Source organism: Diplotaxodon limnothrissa, linkage group LG19 (genome assembly GCF_057381915.1).
Source record: "Diplotaxodon limnothrissa isolate DT_005_m linkage group LG19, D_limnothrissa_male_GT1.1, whole genome shotgun sequence".
NCBI classification, from domain to species: Eukaryota; Metazoa; Chordata; class Actinopteri; order Cichliformes; family Cichlidae; genus Diplotaxodon; species Diplotaxodon limnothrissa.
In genome coordinates, this window is record NC_140614.1 from 24831692 (window position 1) to 24852417 (window position 20726).

The 20726-nt window shown below is 40.9% G+C and overlaps 1 protein-coding gene across 1 annotated transcript; it reads right to left on the reverse strand.

Moving 5' to 3' along the window:
• Window positions 1-1043: 1043 nt before the first annotated feature.
• On the reverse strand, window positions 1044-20572 carry LOC146612295 (uncharacterized). Its single transcript, XM_085342389.1, has 10 exons — window positions 20551-20572; window positions 18343-18745; window positions 18136-18272; window positions 8196-8292; window positions 7881-8071; window positions 2788-2876; window positions 2639-2707; window positions 2112-2216; window positions 1321-1395; window positions 1044-1230 (listed from the first exon to the last, which is right to left on the reverse strand). The coding sequence occupies exons 2-10, from the start codon at window positions 18720-18722 to the stop codon at window positions 1060-1062; spliced, it is 1314 nt and encodes a 437-aa protein (XP_085198515.1). The 5' UTR covers window positions 18723-18745; window positions 20551-20572; the 3' UTR covers window positions 1044-1059.
• Window positions 20573-20726: the final 154 nt, after the last annotated feature.

Below are 20726 nucleotides of genomic sequence, written 5' to 3' on the forward strand. Positions count from 1 at the left end.
CATAACTGCTTCTTCCAGTTGTTCAGGTTTTTATTTTAATTTATTTTAATACCTGCAACGCGGGATCCATGGTTTGTGTCTTCAAGGCAACAGAGCTTAAAGTTCATTTCTTATTTAAAATTCCTATTTCCAGTATTGGTTTTTTTTCACATGAACATAATAAATTAATCATCGGTAGTTACTTAAATTCAGTGGTCTCTGCTAGCATTGACATTTTGTATAAAATACTGACAAAATGATTGATATGACTTTAAGTATGTTTTCCATCTGAGAAAAAACCACCACAATGAAAATCCCACTGACATTGGACATCTGAAAAACCTGAGTAGCATCTAAAGTGATGGAGGGTGACTGATTTGCACCCCAAAGTTCTGGATAAAGTCTGTTCTGTTTTATTCAAATATATTTTAGATTGGTCGGTTTGGCCAGTCTTAATATAATTTCATTAAAGTTAGATAGTTTCACACAGTAAAAAGAGCAATCCAATCCAAACCACAACAACAACAAAAAGGCCACCCTCTTAATCCTGATGCTAAACTAAGAACATTGCTTTCATGATAAACAACCATGAAAATATTAAAAATAATAGCAACAAAAGCGCTGTGTATAACACTGTGATTAGCAAACACTGCTGTGGAGTGAATAATGAGAAGGAGGGGGAGGGGGGGATGCTGCAAAGAGAGAGAAGGTAATCTGGACATTTACAAGTATGTGGGTGGTTCCAAGAAAGTCTCCCACAGGCCAATACCTCCAAAAGGTGACACCTGTGCAAATAAGCCACACCATTGGTAGGAATGCCATTCAGAGTTATTATATAATATATTCTGCGTATGTTTACATAGTAAATGTACCAGAGAAATGTGTCTAAATACATGGAAAAAACTTTATTGAGTCATCTGAAAAACAGCACTTAACATAAAATAGAACTTGGAACATGAGCTTATATCTCAACTTAAACTGGATCAAACTGTGGATTTGTAAAATAAACTTACTGCAAAATGTAGCTTTTAAAGCAGAAACATTAAACCCAGACACATGCCCGAACACCAGTTTGTTTGTTTACAGTGTAGCTGCGTCGCTCATGGTAACAGGCCTGATGAATAAGCTGAGCTCCACAGGTACAGGAGGAGCCACGTATCTCTCCTCCCTCAGCAGTCGCAGTAACAAATCCTCAGTGTCCTGCGGCCAGCGGTACACGCGAGTATTCTGGAGCCAGCTTGGGACATGTTTCTGTCGAGATTTTCCACAGTTTTTAAAAAATATATATATAATAAAGATAAGATAAATGCAAAGGGATAAATATGGGAAATGTTTTCTGACCTGGGATGCACAAAGGAAGAGAACCGGGATGAATCTAAAATTCAAGCTCCCCTGCTGGATGAACTCATTCTGCATCTGGCAAAATTAAATATACAATAAAATACTCTAAGTTTACCTGTCAGCATTATTGCATATTATTTATGTAAAGAAATATGACATTATTTTTTTGTGTTCATAAACATTAATAAACATTAAAGGAATGAAGAACTTAATCATAAAACTTACTGTTAAGAAAAAAATGAATAAATGTTCTTTTACATACTGAACACTTCTAAATAACAATACTGTGGAAAAAGTCTGGAGTCAGCTCCATTTATTTATATTTTGCTAGGACGACTGGAAATTGCTGCAGCAATTCATTGAAACGTGAAAACGTTTTTTTTTTTAATGTATATAAGGATTATAAATCCTTGAGTCTGCTATAGATCTGTTTTTAAGCCTAGTCCTTATGTTTTGACATAGTGTTTGTAACAAAGTGTCTAAAGATACAATTTTAAATTGTTTCTTTGCTAAGCTCTCTGTCGTGTGTAGACATAACGCTGGTTCATCCTTCAAGTTAAATGCATTTTTATGCTTGAATGTCCAAAGAAAAAAGCCATTCAGAAAGCCTGGAGAATTATTGCTCAAGGCCCTCTAAAGAAATTAAATGAAATAATTTAAGGGTGGCTCAAGACTTTTGCGCAGTATCACAACTCTAATATTTTAATAGCATTTTCTAATTCAGTGTAGAATTAACTCCTCTGCTAAAGTACAGTATTTGAGTATTTCCTCCATTGCTGATTTATCCTCACTATTGAGTGGATATATCTGGTGTGTAGACCATGGCTGTCAACTGCAGGTCCTTCAATATCCTCCTTGTACTTTGGACTGATGGCGATAATAATAAGGGTTAACGGCTGTTAAAAAAAAAAAACAGACAGAAATTTCAGACACTGAATAAAAAGACAGTGTTCATACAAAAGTAACTTGAAATAAACACAGATACAGCAAAAACATGGAATATGAAATATCATTTTATCTGTTATAGAGGGTAACACACTTGCTGATCTTGATGATGGGTACTTTATTAATCCCAGGGGGAATCTGAGATTCTCCGGAGCTCACACAACCACATAACTACATAAACACTAACAGAAAGCAGACTTACTATCAAGCTAGAATCATAGTTTAAAAATAAGATAGAAAAACATATGTTACAAGACCTGTGCAAATAATAGTGTAGCCTAGTAAGGAGTATTAAAAAGGTAGACTTGTAGAGATACTTGCAGCAATTTATGGTAACAATATAACTTCGCACACAGTTCTCATAATTACTTACATCTTTAAGGTAACTGTCTGTCCACTTGTTGACGTCCATACATCTAATGGAGCTGTCATATAAGTCAATCTGTGAAATTTAGGTTAGTGCTGTGAGCAAAGTGTTTAATGATATTACAGAATGATAGTGTACACAGGGTGGAAACTTACAGCCGGTCGAAAACCTTGCTTTGTGAGGAAATCCACAAAGGGGACCATCTCTGAGGACACGTCCGAAGAGTAAGTGATGAAAACGTTTCCTGAGAAGAGGCAAGATAATAAAACCCAAACAATCAGAATCTTAAAGCTTTATGTTCATTTCATTCATTTTCATTTCATTCATTTATTTATTCATTTTCAGGCACAACAAATACCTATATTGAACATAAAATACACAAAACAAAAAACAAAACTTGCCTGAAAAAGGAGTGGGACGAAGAAAACTTATTAAATCCCACCCCTATACTCACTCATCAACAAAAAAAAAAAACAATAAACTTCCCGCAGCTACGCCCATCATTGCATACAGACCCATCAACAGCCCCGGGCAGATACAAGCATCTAAGCGGCAGCTCGCAACCAACAATTAGAGCCTTCATAACTGAATACAGAATATATAAATTATAAATTGCATTACCACAGGTAACAGGCAGTAATAACTACAAGTAACAGACACACATACATATACATACATATATATCTACACACACAAGTACATATATGTACATACATACGCACACTTTATTTTTTATTTTTTATTTTGGAATCCATACCAGCAATGGTAAGAGGACAGACATTACAGAGCACACTAAAACCCATCATTGAGTATACTGTGACCAGACCAACTGTTTGTAGAGAAATTTAAATCTATGAATATTTTTGCATTGTTTCAATTGTAAACTCAGACTGTTCCAGATTTTCACACCACATACAGACACACAAAAGCCTTTACGGGTTGTTCGAGTTCTGGGTAATTTGAATTCTCCAAAGCCTCTCACAAATCTAGTTTGTAAATTTGCCGGTAAAAGTTTAGTAAAAGCTTTATACAAAATTATGGATGTATTGTAATTAACCAGATCCTGGAATTTAAGTAACTTTGCCTGAAGAAAGAATTTGTGAGTATGATCTAGATAACCAGCCTTGTGAATAATACGCAGTGCTCGTTTCTGTACTGTGACTAATGGATTAGTTGTATTTTTATATGTATTTCCCCACACTTCCACACAATATGTAAGATATGGAAGAACCAGGGTACAGTACAGAGTACGAAGTGCATCTTTATCAAGGAATTGTTTCACTTTGTTCAAAACTGCGAGGCTTCTGGAAATTTTGGTTTTTATGTGTCTGACGTGGGGTTTCCATGAAATTTTGTTATCAATTATAACTCCCAAAAATTTGTTTTCACTCACATTATCAATTGGTACACCTTCAATGATAATTGGTAATTCTATATTATATTTTAAATTACCAAAAAACATTGCTTTAGTTTTATTTATATTTAATGATAATTTATTTATGTCCATCCATTTTTTTATTAATTTTAGCTCCCTGTTTACAGTCATTACAAGATCAGTATAATCATCGCTACTGAAAAATATGTTGGTGTCATCTGCGAACAGTATGAGTTTAAGTACTTGAGAAACATCAAAAATATCATTTATGTATACATTGAAAAGTTTTGGTCCCAACACTGACCCTTGGGGAACACCACATGTAATACCAAGTTTCTCTGAATGGTAATGCCCTATGCTAACATATTGTTCCCAACCTGTTAGGTAACTTTTTAACCAGTTACCAGCTTTCCCTCGAATACCATATCTTTCCAATTTATCCAGTAAAATTGAGTGATTGATTGTGTCGAAGGCCTTTTTGAGGTCAACAAAAATACCAACTGCATATTTATTTTTATCCAGTGTATCAGTAATTTCTTCTACTGCCTCAATTATCGCCATTGAAGTGGTTCTTTGCGTTCTGAAACCATACTGACCAACATTTATTATTTGATGTTTTTCAAGGAATTTTTCTAATCTTGAATTAAAAAGTTTTTCTAGAATTTTTGAGAATTGAGGCAGTAGAGAAATAGGCCTATAATTGGTAAAACTGTGTTTGTCATTACTTTTATATAGTGGTATTACTTTCGCAATTTTCATTTTTTTTGGAAAACAACCGGACTGAAATGATAAATTACAGATATATGTTAAGGGACTAGCAATATTCAGAATAACCTGTTTAACTACAGACATATTTATGTCATGATAATCCATTGAAGACTTACTTTTACATTTTAATGTGATATTTATTACTTCTTGCTCATTTGTAGCTGAGAGGAACAGTGAAAAGGGATTTGATTTTATATTACTGATATTTTCATTTTTATGACACGGGATGTCCGCTGCTAGTTCAGGGCCAACATTTATGAAGAATTTATTGAACCCATCGACAATATTACTCATGTTGTGATTTTCACCATTTGCATCAGTAAAATATTCAGGATATGATGTTCCAGAAGATCCTTGTTTAATTAAGTTGTTTAACACATCCCAAGTTCCTTTTATATTGTTTTTATTTTCATATAATCTTCTTCTATAATAAAGTTGTTTGCTCGTTCTTATAATATCAGTCAATTTATTTCTATATGCTTTATATCTTTGTTCCACTTCTTTTGTTTTTACTTTGATAAACTGTTTATACAGATTGTTTTTCTTTTTGCAAGCATTAATAATTCCTTTTGTGAGCCAAGGACTTTTTATCTTTTTTTTCTTTGTCATGTGTTCGTTTACAGGACAATGTTTATTGTACCACATAGTAAAAATATCTAGAAAATTATCATAAGCCTTGTCCACATCTGACTCTTCATACACCGAACTCCAATCTTGTTGTGCTAAATCGAAATTGAAGGCATGAATTGCTTCTTCATTTATTGTTCGCTTTGCTATCATGATCTTGGTATCTATTTTTTTTAAATCACAGTCACACAAAGTAAAAACTGGTAAGTGGTCAGTTATATCACAGACAAGCAGACCACTATTAATTTGGAAATCCATGACATTAGTAAAAATGTTGTCAATAATAGTGGCGCTATGTGAAGTTATTCTGCTTGGCTTTGTTATTGTTGGATATAGTGATAAGCTGTACATTGTGTCAGTAAAGTCATCAATGGCTTTTAACCTTGTTGGATTTAGCAAATCAATGTTAAAATCACCACAGATAAATAGTAATTTTTGGTTCACCGAAGCAAACGTTTTTTCTATCCATTCATTAAAAGTGTCAATACTTGAACTGGGTGTCTGATATATACAACTTATTATAACATTTCTCTTTTTTTCATTCATAATCTCAATAGTCAAACATTCCAAAATTCCATCAATAGCCATAGACATAGTTGTTACAACATTATAGTTTATAGAGTTATGAACATAAATAGCAACCCCGCCGCCCGCCTTATTTAATCTATTCATGTATTTTAAATCATATCCATTCAAACAAAAATCTATTCCTTTATCGACATTGAACCAAGTTTCAGTGATGGCTATAATACTAAAGGGGCGAGAAAATTGTTGCAAATAGTCCTTAATGAAATCAAAATTAGAGTACATACTTCTGCTGTTAAAGTGAATTAATGAGAGCTTCCCGTCTAGGTTAATTTCTTTTTCATATTGTTCCTGAGTGAAATAATTACAATTTTTAACAAAAGAAGAGAGAAAGTTACTTTCAGAATCTATTTCTGGATCTATTATATTATGCTCCTTATATTCACAATCTAGATCAATTACTTTCTGTTGAAGAACTAATTTCAACGTGTCCATGTCATTTCCTGGTGTAATTGATACATTGGTGTCAGTTATACTTGTCCAGATCCTCCATGTTCCTCACTATCAGTACTTTTGCCTCTTCTGGTGTCCCGTTTAGCTTAATGAAAATCTTACAGTTTGTTACCCATGTATGTTGTATTTTACCGTTCTTCTTCAGTTGCCTTGCCTTCCTCGCGATGTCTGCGTTTTTTCGTGTCAGATGCTCATTAATGAAAACGTCCGTGCCTTTCAGTTTGCGTCCTTGTTTCAGCAGTGCGACCTTGTTCTTCCGATTGACAAATCTCATAATGATGGCCGGCAGTCTGTCACTCCTCCTGGGCAGTGAGTGACATGCTTCTATGTGCTCCAGGTCCATCTCTATCCCCTTGCTTTGGAGGAAGGACGCCACCTGTTGCTCTACCGAGCGGGTCTCCTCGTCGCTGGGCTCCCCGACGTTCCCGGCCACCGCGCGCGCGTACGAGCGCGGCTTGATTTTAATACCGCTGATGACCACGTCGTTCGTACGGGTGTACTGCTCCAGCTCATCCACCGGCCGCTCGAGATCCATGATCCGTCTGTCCTTCTCGGCATTTTGGAGGCGTAGCTGTTTTACCTCCTCCAGAAGCCCCAGAAGCAGCTCCTGCTGTGCCCTGACTGCGGCCACGTCTCCGCACAGCGCTCCGAGGGAGGTTTTAATGTCCTCAACCTCCTCTGGTGTTGGGCCTTTCTTGGGTGGCATACTGAAGCGAGAGCACGAGGCGGCCACCACGAGGGACCCGGAAGCGGAATTTCTGATGATGGCGCCTGGCTAGGCCTGCTGGCTGATGGTGGAGCCTGGCTGTGGCCTGCTGGCTGATGGTGGAGCCTGGCTGGGTCTGCTGGATGTTCAGTGTCAGCTTAATATAAGCGTACTTGTATTTTCTGCTATACTGTTACATACTGGTTTGGCTGTTGATGCTTCATTTAGTGCAAGTGTTCAAAGCCAAACTGTGACTTAAAACGTTTCAAAAAAGAAGAAACAGCAGCAAATAAAAATGATCAGATAGGTGAAGTACCTTTATCCTGACTGCCTTTGGTATCAAATTACATTTTGAGAAAATAATTAAGCTACCACTGGGTTTGGGTCACCGATTTCTAAAAATAAACAAAAAAAAAATGTATATAAAAAATGTGGTCAGCAAAAATATCTTCATCATTATTCTAAGTAACTCATTCCTATATTATAAATTTGAAAAATTAATCAAAAATATAGCCTAAAGCTAGCTTTCTTACAATATTTTGAGCTTGCTTTTTATTTTAAATGTGAATCTATAAAGACAATACAAATAAATATTACTTCAGTTTACGTGCTAAGTAGATAGTTTCTGCGCTAGCGACGAAATGTCTCTAAGATACTAATTAATCTGTTCCGTTAACACTTAAATGTGCATTCCTTGTTACAGAGACAATAAAGTGCCAAAAAAAGTGACTCACGGCACTCATCGGGCAAACGGATGCCCTTCCTTTTCCCGTGTGGATGTGAAGCGGACTCCTCTGCTCCTGCTGAGCCCACATTCAGCATGCTGACCCGTGAAACATCCTCCACAGTGGGAAGTGAGAAGTGAGGGACGTTAACTGAGACACTTCCCATGATGTTATTCTTAAAGTGGTCATGAAACTGGAGCCTGAAGCAGCAAGAAAGAAAAATATACGAAGACCAACATCTTTCACATAATCTTGCCAACCTTTATCAATATACCATACATGTAAAAAATGTTGTTTTCTGAATACATCGTCAGCTGTGTTTACCCATTTTGGGGTTGATTCTGAGGTGTCCAGTGCTGGAAAGGAGCAGAGAGGTGACGTGACTGAGGATGGTATCGGTTGAGATTACACAGCCATTCTCCTGCAGAGTATTAAGTTCATAATATGACGAAGGTCATTGTGTACAGTTTAAACATTTCTATGGGAGTGTCTGTTGAAAGTGTTTCAGTAAAAGCAGTTTTTTCAAAATCAAGAGTAAATAAGCATCTTTTTTCTTTACCTCAAACAGTAAATACTAATCACAACCCTTAAATTCACAACAGGTTTCATCCTAATATTTAAAACTTCTTTTACATTTTTCTGTTTTTTCTATTTTTCAATTGCTTTACTTTACCTGCATTGTACTTAAAATTACTTACTGCATAAAGTTTGACACCTTTCCTGTAAAGTACTCAGAAGTTAGGCAAGGTTAAGTCATTCCATAATACAGCCACATGCCCCGAAGTACAGCATACTTGCTAGCCCCTTATTCTAGTGTACTTATGTAACCCTGGTAAGATTTACAGCAATCAGAAGTACAGGGTTCTTTGAATGCATCGTAGTCCTTGTCTGATAGTTTAATTTCCGGGCTTGCCCTGAAGGCACCATCTGCAGCTCCGTGCGCGTGAAGGTGTGGTGTAGAGGAAAAAGGACGGCAAGGAAAAACTCCATGCTGCCGCAGAGCACGGTTTTTTCCAGTTGAAAGAGAGGAAAGAGGTTTAATTAACATTTGTGAGAGAGCTGTCGTTAGCGGTGAACCACAGACGGGTACCTACCTGAAAGGAGTCGGAGTATTTCTTCGAACTTTTTTGAACTATTCTGGTGAGTTAGCCTAGCTCACTTAGCACCGCTATTGCAGTTCAATGCACTGGAAAAAATAACTAACCAGTCAGAATAGTAGTAAATGTGTTTAATGATGTTTAAGATGTGTTTTCATAGTATTGCAATGTTGTGACAGTTTTGTTTATTATGAGTGTCTAGTGTTTTACTTTCTTGGGCCTGCTAGTTCAGCCGCGGCCAGCTAAGTGGTTATGCGCAGTTCACGTGCAATAGCTGTGCTGTTACTGTAACTGCGGGTGATGCACAGTAATACCGGTGTATTTACTTTTAATGTGTCACAAGATGCAAATTTATTTTAATATTTCAAAAGAACCAAGGACATTAGGAACAAGGACATTTAAGGAATGTGGACATCTAACATTCTGCATATTTGTGTGCAGACTGGTTTTTTTTTGAGGTACAGTTCCATGGGTGCCAAGTGAGGAGCTGGTATCGTGGGTCTAAGACACTGTTGCTGCTGTGGAGGCCTTCTCTGTGTCAGGACGCCGACACGTTGATGCCTGCCGTACCAGGAGGGCGGTAGGGAAAAAAACAAAAGGAAGCCCACCTGAGAGATACCTTATCATTTTCTTTGCTACTTTTTCTCCGCCTGAGATTCAGGTCGTTTTCAGTTCTTAACCCAGGACAGTGGGTAACTGAATAAACTGACACCATAAGGAACTGGACACTCACATGCTATTTTCTTTTCTTTTTCCTTTTCTTTGGGGTGTTGAAATATTGTGTTTCTTGTCTTACATCTATTTTGATTGTTTCAATTATTTTTGTGATGCATTTGAGATGGTTACTGCATTTGGAGGTATCCCTACATTGAGGATGAGCAAAGGGAACTGATCCAAAAGGAAATATATAAAGCAAACTTTGTTTCACAAGCCTGTGGTCGTGCGTGTTATGTGGGTTGGAAGTCTCATTGCTCTTACAGAGTTGCTACCGCCAATCTCCTTCCCAAACCTAGATTCGGATATTGTAGACATTGCACTTGGGCGAGCAGTATAGATCATCTCTTTATAGATAGAGGGACACACGTCCAGGTTACATAAAAAGTGGCGAGCCAGCCAGGAGATTGGTTAATAGTAGCTTTCTGATCTTCCACCCCACACTACGCACGTTTGAGATTTTTGAGATTTGTTCCACTGAGTCAGGTATGGATATTTGCAATCGTTTTGAGGTTAATGGTCAAAACTCCCTGTATGTAACAGGTATAGGACCAGAATACACAGATGAGGAAATAACTGCTGTGTTCAAAGTTAATGGAGATATTTCTAAATTAGTGAGGATCCCTGACGAATCAGGACAACCAGAGGGTAGAGCCCTGGTCCAGTATGCATCTGACAGGTCTATCTCTAGAATCGACCCCATTACTTTGGGTACCGTACCAAGTCCAAAGGACCCAGCTGTGATGTGGTTTGCGAGGACCATTAGAGATGTTTGTCAGGAAGTGGTGGGGAGGGAGATAGCTTGCAGATACCTGGACGAACTAAAGTCTGTCGCAGGCAGTGGCAGGAAAGGTTTCTTGAATGTGCTTCAGGAGGAACTGCATGGGAACCAGGGCACATCACATGACGTACACAGTAATGCTACACAGCCCTATGCAGCTCAAAATGCTAACACACCTAATAATGATCAAAATGAGCCTGCAGAGCCCACACATGTTTATAGTGCATCTGCTAGTTTACCAACGAGCCCAGTCCACATCAGTGAGGATGTTTTTAACCCCCCCCAGATCCAGAGAGTGATTGTGGAGCATGTCATCCGAAGTGAGTCCACCACTTCACCATCCCCACAAATAAGGTTGCGCACCTTCTCTGGGCGGATGCCAAGGCCAAACGGTGAGGTGGACTACGAAACATGGCACACCCAAGTTGATCTTCTCCTTAACGATCCTTCCTTGAATGATGCTCACAAGGTGAGAAGGATTCTTGAGAGCTTGCTGAGTCCAGCAGCTGATGTTGTGAAGCCTCTTGGCATCTCTTCACCACCAAGTGTCTACATCACTCAACTTGATTCTGCTTTTGGTGTTGTGGAGGATGGGGAGGAGTTGTTTGCGGCATTTCTCGGCTCTAACCAAGATAGTGGAGAGAAGCCATCAACATACTTGAACAGGCTCCATAGCCTCCTCACAAGAGCAATTTCTAGAGGGGGAGCCTCAGCTGGAAATTTCAATGATCATTTGCTCAGACAGTTTTGTAGGGGCTGTTGGGATCAGAGCATCATCATCGGCTTACAGTTAGAGTGCAAAAAGGGAAATCCACCAACATTTCCTGAATTCCTCCTCATGCTGAGGACTGAGGAAGACCGCCGTTCCACAAAGCTAGATAGGATGAAAAAGCATTTAGGTGCTTCGAAAGCTAACATGTATGCCCACCATGTTTTTGATATGCCCTCTTATGACTGTGAGCCTGTCCCACTGCCTAACTCAAAGCCGAATGAGACATCAAAGCTTGAAAAGAAAGTAAATGAGCTAACTAAACAGTTGGAAAAGCTAAACAAAAAGCCACCGAGCCTCACTCATGATAGTAATCCTCCCCTAGTGGTAAAAGCAAAGCGAGATGAAACCTCTGATATTGAGAACAAGATAGCTGAACTGACAAAGCAAGTTGAAAAACTAGCACAAAATCAGAGAGAGAGTACTGAAAAGACCGACTGCTTTGCAATCAGTAGTAGTAACATGAAGAGGGGCCTTAAGGTGCCTGGAATGCCGAGGCCGTGGTTTTGTTTTAAGTGTGGGGAAGACAACCACATTGCTGCTCACTGCTCCAATGAACCCAACCCCGCACTGGTTCGCAAGAAAAATGCAGAACTCCGGGAGAGGCAGGATAAGTTTTTAGCTCAGCAGGCTGCTTCCCCATTCACTTTAAACTAGTAGCAGCTCCTGTTGTGGGACGTCCAGGAGCTGCAGTTGATGATAACCCCTGTCCCAACAGATCAGTTGATGGTGCTGGAACACAGAAGAAAGTCATAACCCACACAATGACTGAAACCTACCGTTGCACAGAGCGATCTATACCTGCAGGGCTTGTAGGTCCTCGTTGTGCGGCTTCTGTCTTTCTTGAGGGTGTACAGTGTGAGTCCATAATGGACACCGGCTCACAAGTTACAACAGTGTCCGAGTGTTTCCATAAGAACCATCTGTCTCACTTACCTATACATCCAATTCATGCCCTTCTTGAAATCGAAGGAGCAGGTGGACAGCAGGTCCCCTATCTTGGTTACATAGAAGCGCGTGTCACTTTCCCGCTGTCTGTTCCTGGCAGGAAAGAGGAGCTAGTCGTGTTAGCACTTGTGGTGCCAGAGTGTCAGTTCAACAGCAGGACCCCCCTGTTGATTGGTACCAATGTGTTATTACGACTTTATGAACAAGTACTTGAACAGGATGGTCCAGAGGTTGTTTGCAGACTCTTCTCTAGAGATTTTGCAGTGATCTTCCAGCATATTGCCCAGATCCATGACCTCAACAACCATGCTCATCCTGTCAGGTTACATGGTGGAAACCCCATCACCATCCCTGCAAAACAAAAGTGCTGCATCACAGGTGATGTCAGGTTGAAAAGGAACAGTCAGACCACATTTGTGCTTGAACCCAATGAACATCACAGGTTGCCAGGTGGCGTGTTCCTTGAAGCTGCTCTGATGGACATTCCATTTAAGTCTAGCTGCAAGGTCCCGGTCGTCCTGCGCAATCTTAGTGACCATGATGTTACGCTGCAGCCAAAATGCATCATTGCTCAAATATGTGCAGCTCAGCAGGTCACATCACTTGGACCAGTGAAAGGTGACTCTCATCACAATAAGCCTGACAGTGACAACCTCGAGTTCAATCTTGATGATTCACCAATATCTGAACAATGGAAAGATCGTATCATCACCAAGCTTAGATCTATTCCAGAAGTCTTTGCTGTGGATGACCTGTCATATGGTCACACCACTGCAGTGAAACATCACATCAGGCTACATGACGAGACTCCTTTTAAGGAGAGGCCAAGGCCTATTCATCCCAGTGACAGGGAGGCAGTCAAGGAGCATCTTAAAGAACTGCTTGATGCAGGAATCATTAAAAAGTCACAGAGCCCTTTTGCATCCCCAGTGGTCTTGGTCCGGAAAAAGAATGGTTCTATCAGGTTATGCATCGACTACAGGAAGCTAAATGCTCGAACCATCAGAGATGCATACGCTCTTCCGAACATTGAGGAGACCTTTGCTGCCCTTAGCGGTGCTAAATGGTTCTCCGTCATGGACCTTAAATCTGGTTATTACCAGGTTGAGATGGCCGAAGAAGACAAGCCTAAAACCGCTTTCACGTGTCCCCTCGGCTTCTTTGAATTCAATCGCATGCCTCAGGGTGTCACGAACGCACCAAGCACTTTTCAGCGCCTTATGGAAAGGTGTGTCGGTGACTTGCATCTCAATGAGGTATTGGTGTTTCTGGACGACTTGATTGTCTTTTCAGACACATTGGAAGAACATGAAGCACGACTCATGAAGGTGCTGAACCGTCTTAAAGATTTCGGTCTAAAGCTTTCTCCGGAGAAATGTCACTTCTTTAAGACGTCGGTAAAGTATCTTGGTCATGTCGTGGATGCACGAGGAGTTCATACTGACCCTGACAAGATATCCGCCTTGAGAGACTGGCCTCGTCCTTCAAATAGGAAAGAGCTTAAATGTTTCTTAGGCTTCGCTGGGTATTATCGGCGGTTTGTCGAAGGATATTCCCAGATAGCCAAACCTCTTAATAGCCTGACAGCAGGCTACTATCCACCAAAGAAAAGGGGCAAAGTGTACAAGAGGGAACGCTTCACGACTCTTGTGAGCCCTAATGCACCGCTCGGTGAGGAGTGGACTTCGGAGTGTGAGAGTGCATTCAGAACCCTGATCAAGAAACTGACGTCTGCGCCCATCCTTGCTTTTGCGAATCCACAACTACCATATGTTGTACATACTGACGCTTGTCGCGATGGATTGGGGGCAGCGCTCTATCAAGAGCAGGAGGGGAAGCTCAGAGTTGTCGCGTATGCCAGTCGAGGTCTTTCCAAGAGCGAGAGAAACTACCCTACGCACAAACTCGAATTCTTGGCCTTAAAGTGGGCCGTTTGTGAAAAGTTCAGTGATTTCCTTTATGGGTCAAGTTTCACTGTGCTTACCGACAACAACCCCCTCACATACGTCTTGACATCTGCGAAGTTAGATGCTGCTGGTCATCGCTGGTTAGCCGCTCTTTCTACTTACCAGTTTACCATCAAGTACAGAGCAGGGCAGGCCAACCGCGATGCAGATGGGTTATCCCGGCGGCCTCAAGGTCCGCCTCTTGAGGATGAAGCTTTCACTAAAGAAAGAGAGAGAATAGAGGACATGAAAAAACGGTTCATGGAAGCAGGAGATGACATGGATCATGAGGTGTTCTCTGCATTATGTCAACGTCATCTTGTGATGGTTAAAGATGAACGTCACCCTCATTCAGAGCAGCCTGTCATTGCGGAGTCTCTTGTTGTCGACCCTTCTGTAGTGCCTGATGTTTTCGATGAGGACACTTTACCATCCATGGCTAACTCTGACTGGTGTAATGCTCAAAATAATGATCCGTCTCTCTCACGTGTCATCACCTTTGTGAGGAGAGCTGTAAAACCCAGTTTCAGAGAGACAAACCTTGAACATCCCGATGTCAAACTTCTTTTTAGGGAGTGGAAAAAACTTGAACTCAGGGATGGTGTCCTGTACAGGAAGTGGTCTGAGCGAGGCGAACTGGTGTATCAGTTGGTCTTACCCGAACAGTTCAGAGAGAGGGCACTGCAAGGAGTGCATGATGATGTTGGCCATCTCGGTTCTGAGCGTGCACTTCAGCTTGCTCGTGCCAGGTTCTACTGGCCGAGAATGGCCAGAGACATCGAGGAGAAGTGCAAAAAGTGCGAACGCTGTTTCAGGCGGAAGGCTGTGCCTCAGAGGGCCGCGCCTTTGGAAAACATTTCTGCTACTTATCCACTTGAACTTCTTTGTATGGATTATCTATCCCTTGAGCCGGATGATAGAGACACGAGAAACATTTTAGTCATCACCGACCACTTTACAAAATTTGCTGTGGCGGTGCCGACTAGGGATCAGAAAGCCAGAACTGTTGCGAAGGCTTTATGGGAGAACTTTATTGTTCACTACGGGTTCCCCAGTCGTCTGCTCAGCGACCAGGGCAGGGACTTTGAGTCTAAGACGATCAGAGAACTCTGCACACTGATTGGAGCAGACAAAGTTCGTACCACCCCGTACCATCCCCGGGGAAACCCAGTGGAACGATTTAACCGGACCCTCCTTGGTATGCTAGGGACCCTGGAAGAAAGAGACAAATATCATTGGAGAGATTTTGTCAAACCTCTGGTCCACGCATACAATTGCACGAGAAACAGTACAACAGGCTATTCGCCTTACGAACTAATGTTTGGTAGGCAGCCCAGACTGCCGATTGATCTTGTCCTGGGAATCCAACCTGATATGGCAAGTCACAAGACCCACTCAGAGTATGTCAAGGGCCTTCGTCAACGCCTACAGGAGAGCTACTCATTAGCTGCTAAAAATGCCAAGAAGATGGGAGAGAAGAACAAGGCTAGGTTTGACAGGGAGGTCAGGGCAGCTGAACTCTTAGAAGGGGATAGGGTCTTAGTGAGAAACGTGAATATCAGGGGGAAACACAAACTGGCAGATCGGTGGGAACAGAAAATCCATGTTGTTGTCAGACGGATTAGCGACAGTCCTGTTTATGTAGTCAAACCTGAGACAGGGGAGGGGCCACACCGTACGTTGCATAGAGACCTTCTTTTGCCGTGCGGGTTCCTACCTGTAACTGAGATCAGAGAGCAAAGTTCTTCCACTGACGCATCGAGGAAAATGAGACTGAGGGGCAAAACAACAAAAGGCGTGCAAGGGGACACTGATTGTCAGGAGGACGAGTCGTACAGTGATGAAGATGAACTGTATCCTAATACATGGATGCCAGAAATCATCACGAAGGGTCCTTTCCTGCAGAGGGAAGGAGGCTTCAATGAGCCTCAGCCAGTTTCCAGGGTATTAAACCCAGACACCCCTTCTTTTGTGCCCCAAAGTTCCGCACACTTACCTGAAAGACCTACTCACGAGCTTCAACCAGGAACTCCTTATGTTAGCTCTGAGAATAGTGGTTCAGTTACACATCCTACTTCACACTGTAGGACTCCGGACCATATTGTCATTGATATTCCTGAACCTGATGTGACACAAATCTCACCTGATGAAGAGAACACAGATCTCATCACCACAGACCCTGTAGTTGCAGACACTGACAATGTAGTATCTGAGAGTCAAGAGTCCGAGAACGCAAGTGTCCGGCGTTCTACTAGGGAGAGACGTCCGCCTCGGAAACTCTGGGGGGAGCCTTTAACCTTGGCCATTAGTTCATTCTTTCAGGCTTTAGGGGCTGCTATTTCACATGTGTCTGTACCGGTAGGGGCAGGTATGCATGCTGGGACTCATGCAGTCTAGAGGGGGAGAATGTAACCCTGGTAAGATTTACAGCAATCAGAAGTACAGGGTTCTTTGAATGCATCGTAGTCCTTGTCTGATAGTTTAATTTCCGGGCTTGCCCTGAAGGCACCATCTGCAGCTCCGTGCGCGTGAAGGTGTGGTGTAGAGGAAAAAGGACGGCAAGGAAAAACTCCATGCTGCCGCAGAGCACGGTTTTTTCCAGTTGAAAGAGAGGAAAGAGGTTTAATTAACATTTGTGAGAGAGCTGTCGTTAGCGGTGAACCACAGACGGGTACCTACCTGAAAGGAGTCGGAGTATTTCTTCGAACTTTTTTGAACTATTCTGGTGAGTTAGCCTAGCTCACTTAGCACCGCTATTGCAGTTCAATGCACTGGAAAAAATAACTAACCAGTCAGAATAGTAGTAAATGTGTTTAATGATGTTTAAGATGTGTTTTCATAGTATTGCAATGTTGTGACAGTTTTGTTTATTATGAGTGTCTAGTGTTTTACTTTCTTGGGCCTGCTAGTTCAGCCGCGGCCAGCTAAGTGGTTATGCGCAGTTCACGTGCAATAGCTGTGCTGTTACTGTAACTGCGGGTGATGCACAGTAATACCGGTGTATTTACTTTTAATGTGTCACAAGATGCAAATTTATTTTAATATTTCAAAAGAACCAAGGACATTAGGAACAAGGACATTTAAGGAATGTGGACATCTAACATTCTGCATATTTGTGTGCAGACTGGTTTTTTTTTGAGGTACAGTTCCATGGGTGCCAAGTGAGGAGCTGGTATCGTGGGTCTAAGACACTGTTGCTGCTGTGGAGGCCTTCTCTGTGTCAGGACGCCGACACGTTGATGCCTGCCGTACCAGGAGGGCGGTAGGGAAAAAAACAAAAGGAAGCCCACCTGAGAGATACCTTATCATTTTCTTTGCTACTTTTTCTCCGCCTGAGATTCAGGTCGTTTTCAGTTCTTAACCCAGGACAGTGGGTAACTGAATAAACTGACACCATAAGGAACTGGACACTCACATGCTATTTTCTTTTCTTTTTCCTTTTCTTTGGGGTGTTGAAATATTGTGTTTCTTGTCTTACATCTATTTTGATTGTTTCAATTATTTTTGTGATGCATTTGAGATGGTTACTGCATTTGGAGGTATCCCTACATTGAGGATGAGCAAAGGGAACTGATCCAAAAGGAAATATATAAAGCAAACTTTGTTTCACAAGCCTGTGGTCGTGCGTGTTATGTGGGTTGGAAGTCTCATTGCTCTTACAGAGTTGCTACCGCCAATCTCCTTCCCAAACCTAGATTCGGATATTGTAGACATTGCACTTGGGCGAGCAGTATAGATCATCTCTTTATAGATAGAGGGACACACGTCCAGGTTACACTTACCTTTAAGTATATGTTGGTAATTTCAAATTAAATACGTTAAAACTCCATTTCATTACAGGGGAACAGTGCTCTTAGTCGCAGGCCACATTATGAAGTGTTACCCTACAGGTGTGTCATAGCTATATGTATTACAAACATACAGAGTATTCACAGCCTCTTTCAAGGTTTCTTTTATCTAATTACACAAATAAAAGAATCACAACAGATCACAGAACTGCTTTCCTTACCGCAGCTATGCACGTCGTGGTGGGGAAGTAAAAAGGGAGTACAGTGTTGCCACTCGTTGTCATCTTTCAGCGGCAAAGGAGCCTCGAGTTCCTCTTCTAAATCACTCTGAGGTTGAGCGTCGCATTCATCCTCCCCTCTGAAAATGAATGCTTTAACTAATCAAATGTGTGCTGGTATTTTACTCCCTAAAAGTGTAACATGGTTACCTCGCTGTGTTTCCATTTGCAGGCTCAGTTGTTCCACAACGCTTTGCTCCACATTCCCAGCAGCCGCACTCTCTTTTTGTGCCATTCGGCATCGCTCCTTGAGAAAAGCAGTCATCAGAAGACTGATGATGTAGATTCATCCTGGAAGATATTTCTCTTCCATCTTCTGGTACTCTGGGTTGGATCATCTCCACATGCTGCATAAAATGAAGTTTCTGCTCGCAAAACTCTTGATTCATTTCTCTGCATCTGTTTGGGCTTCGGTAGAAATAATCTGCATTCATGCAGCATCTTGGTCGATCCATTTCATTTTCTCTTACTCCAGCGTTCATAAGTTGAAAGCTGTTTTCTAGCTTTGGCTCCTTTCCAGATTTCTCCATTTTATCTCAGCTTGAGACACATCCTGTACCACATCAAATTAGATGATGTGTAAAACAAACATTTCCTTGTGTTAAAATCAATAGATCGAGCTTAATTTACTTGCAGGTATTAAAAACAACAACACGAAAGTTCATGCTCATAAACATGTCTATGGTTAAGTACCAGAGAGAGGCATCACCCTCCTGTTAAAAGTCTGGTTTCAGGACTCCTGTGGATGCACAGACTTGCACTGGAACCTACTATATGCAAATATCTCACGCCTTTGCGCGTCCAATCAGAGCCAAGAATGCAGTCTGTATGCCTGTGCCAGATTGGACAGGAAAGCCTGCATGAGTAAGGAATTTAGTTGTTTTTAAACTCTTTTTTTAAATTGTGAAACTGTTTTTTTATAAGCAGTCCACATTAGAACTTTAAAAAAACAAAAAAAACAAAGCGTGGGATAAAACAGGCTTAGGTTATGCATCTGATTGATATTTGGCTTCAGGGCATACATGTATCCGATGATTTGCATATTCAGCCTGCAAATCATCTGCGTGAAATTCACCCCGAGGGAAAAAAAACAAAACCACAGGCTCATTTGTACTCTGTCATTTTCAATAGTCATGTCTGCTTATTCACCACGCCTGTTGCTGAGAACCTGAAATTGCTTGAGAATGGGAGCAGTCAGACGAGCTTCACAAACAGTGTTAAATAGTGCGTCGTCATGGCAGGATTCTTTATTTCAAAAACAGCTGTGCACGCAGAACAGACAGAGACAATAAATAGAGACCAAAAGTTTTGAATACCTACTAAACTCAGGGCAAACGGAGTGATACAAAAGTTTCTGCTGACTTTTACACCCGTGGAGAGCAACATAAATACACATAAATGGCACATTGTCATGTGATTACACACCAAGAGTGAGAGGAGATTGATAGTAAAGGAAGATGAAATGCTATCCAAAGCCTAATGCCTGGAAATAATCAATTATTCGCGTCTCTTAACTGGCTGAAATGTTCTTAAAATGAAATTAAAAGGTATTTGGTCTCACAAACTGTTATATTCAAATACACATTATGGAGGGACAAACACAGGTACACATCCTTCATTCATATCATGTAAGTGGCAGTTTGTTTGGCTGTTGAAGCATAAAGACAGTGTGGAAGTCTTACACAGCCTGCTGCCATCTGCAACATACATTTAAAAATACTGTCAGTATACTAAGCAGTCAGCTGAACGAAGATTGCAGTTAGAGAGGAGTTCAGTCCTCATTTGAATTACGTAAAGCTCAACTTAAAAGTCACTTTAAGCCAGTCCTAAAAAAAAGATCACTGGCAGAAGCTGGAATGCAATGAATGCACAATATTAGTGCAGATGGCATACAGTTTTGGGAGGAAGAGCCCATGATGCACTGAGTTAGTGTGTGTAAAGCATGAAGGCATTCCCTTACATTATAAGAATATTACTAAACAAGAAAAGGCAAGAACAGGTGTTATAGTACATCTAAAGTCCTTGAGAAGAGGAGAAAAGTATTGTTACATTAACCTTATAAAAAAAGAAAAAAGAAGAAAAAAGTCAGTGGACTCCCAGAAAAAGGAAAAAAACTAATTTTCAGATACACTTTGGTCCACAGTGTCTAACTATTCCCAACAATTATTATTCCTACATCTGTAACCAGCTTGTGAGCCTCACACACTTCTCTATGAGCCATAACAAATGTAACCTTACATTTAAAAATGGAAAAAAAGAAGAAGAAAAAAAAAATCACACATTTCCAAATTATCAAAAGGAATACAAAACAGAAAAAAGATAATAAGTAAACAAGCAATTTGTATTTACATTACATACACGTTACGCAACAGAACTCATGTCGTTCATCCATGACAGTCACTTCTAATTCTGATAGTCACGTTGCTGTGTTTGCACCCCTCTGTCCTGTTTGTATGACGTCTGAAGGTTGGAAAGCGAGTCTGCCAGCTTTTAAAACCATTAGAGCCGCAGAATGAGAAAGAACGCGTGGTGTC

Excerpts from the sequence above, each read along its gene's own strand:
- LOC146612295 (XM_085342389.1), bottom strand. The coding sequence starts at position 18,722 with ATGGAGAAATCTGGAAAGGAGCCAAAGCTAGAAAACAGCTTTCAACTT. Across the intron at positions 18,273-18,342 it reads GCAAATGGAAACACAGCGAG|AGGGGAGGATGAATGCGACG; the intron begins GTAACCATGTTA and ends ATTCATTTTCAG. Across the intron at positions 2,708-2,787 it reads AGCAAGGTTTTCGACCGGCT|ATTGACTTATATGACAGCTC; the intron begins GTAAGTTTCCAC and ends TAAATTTCACAG.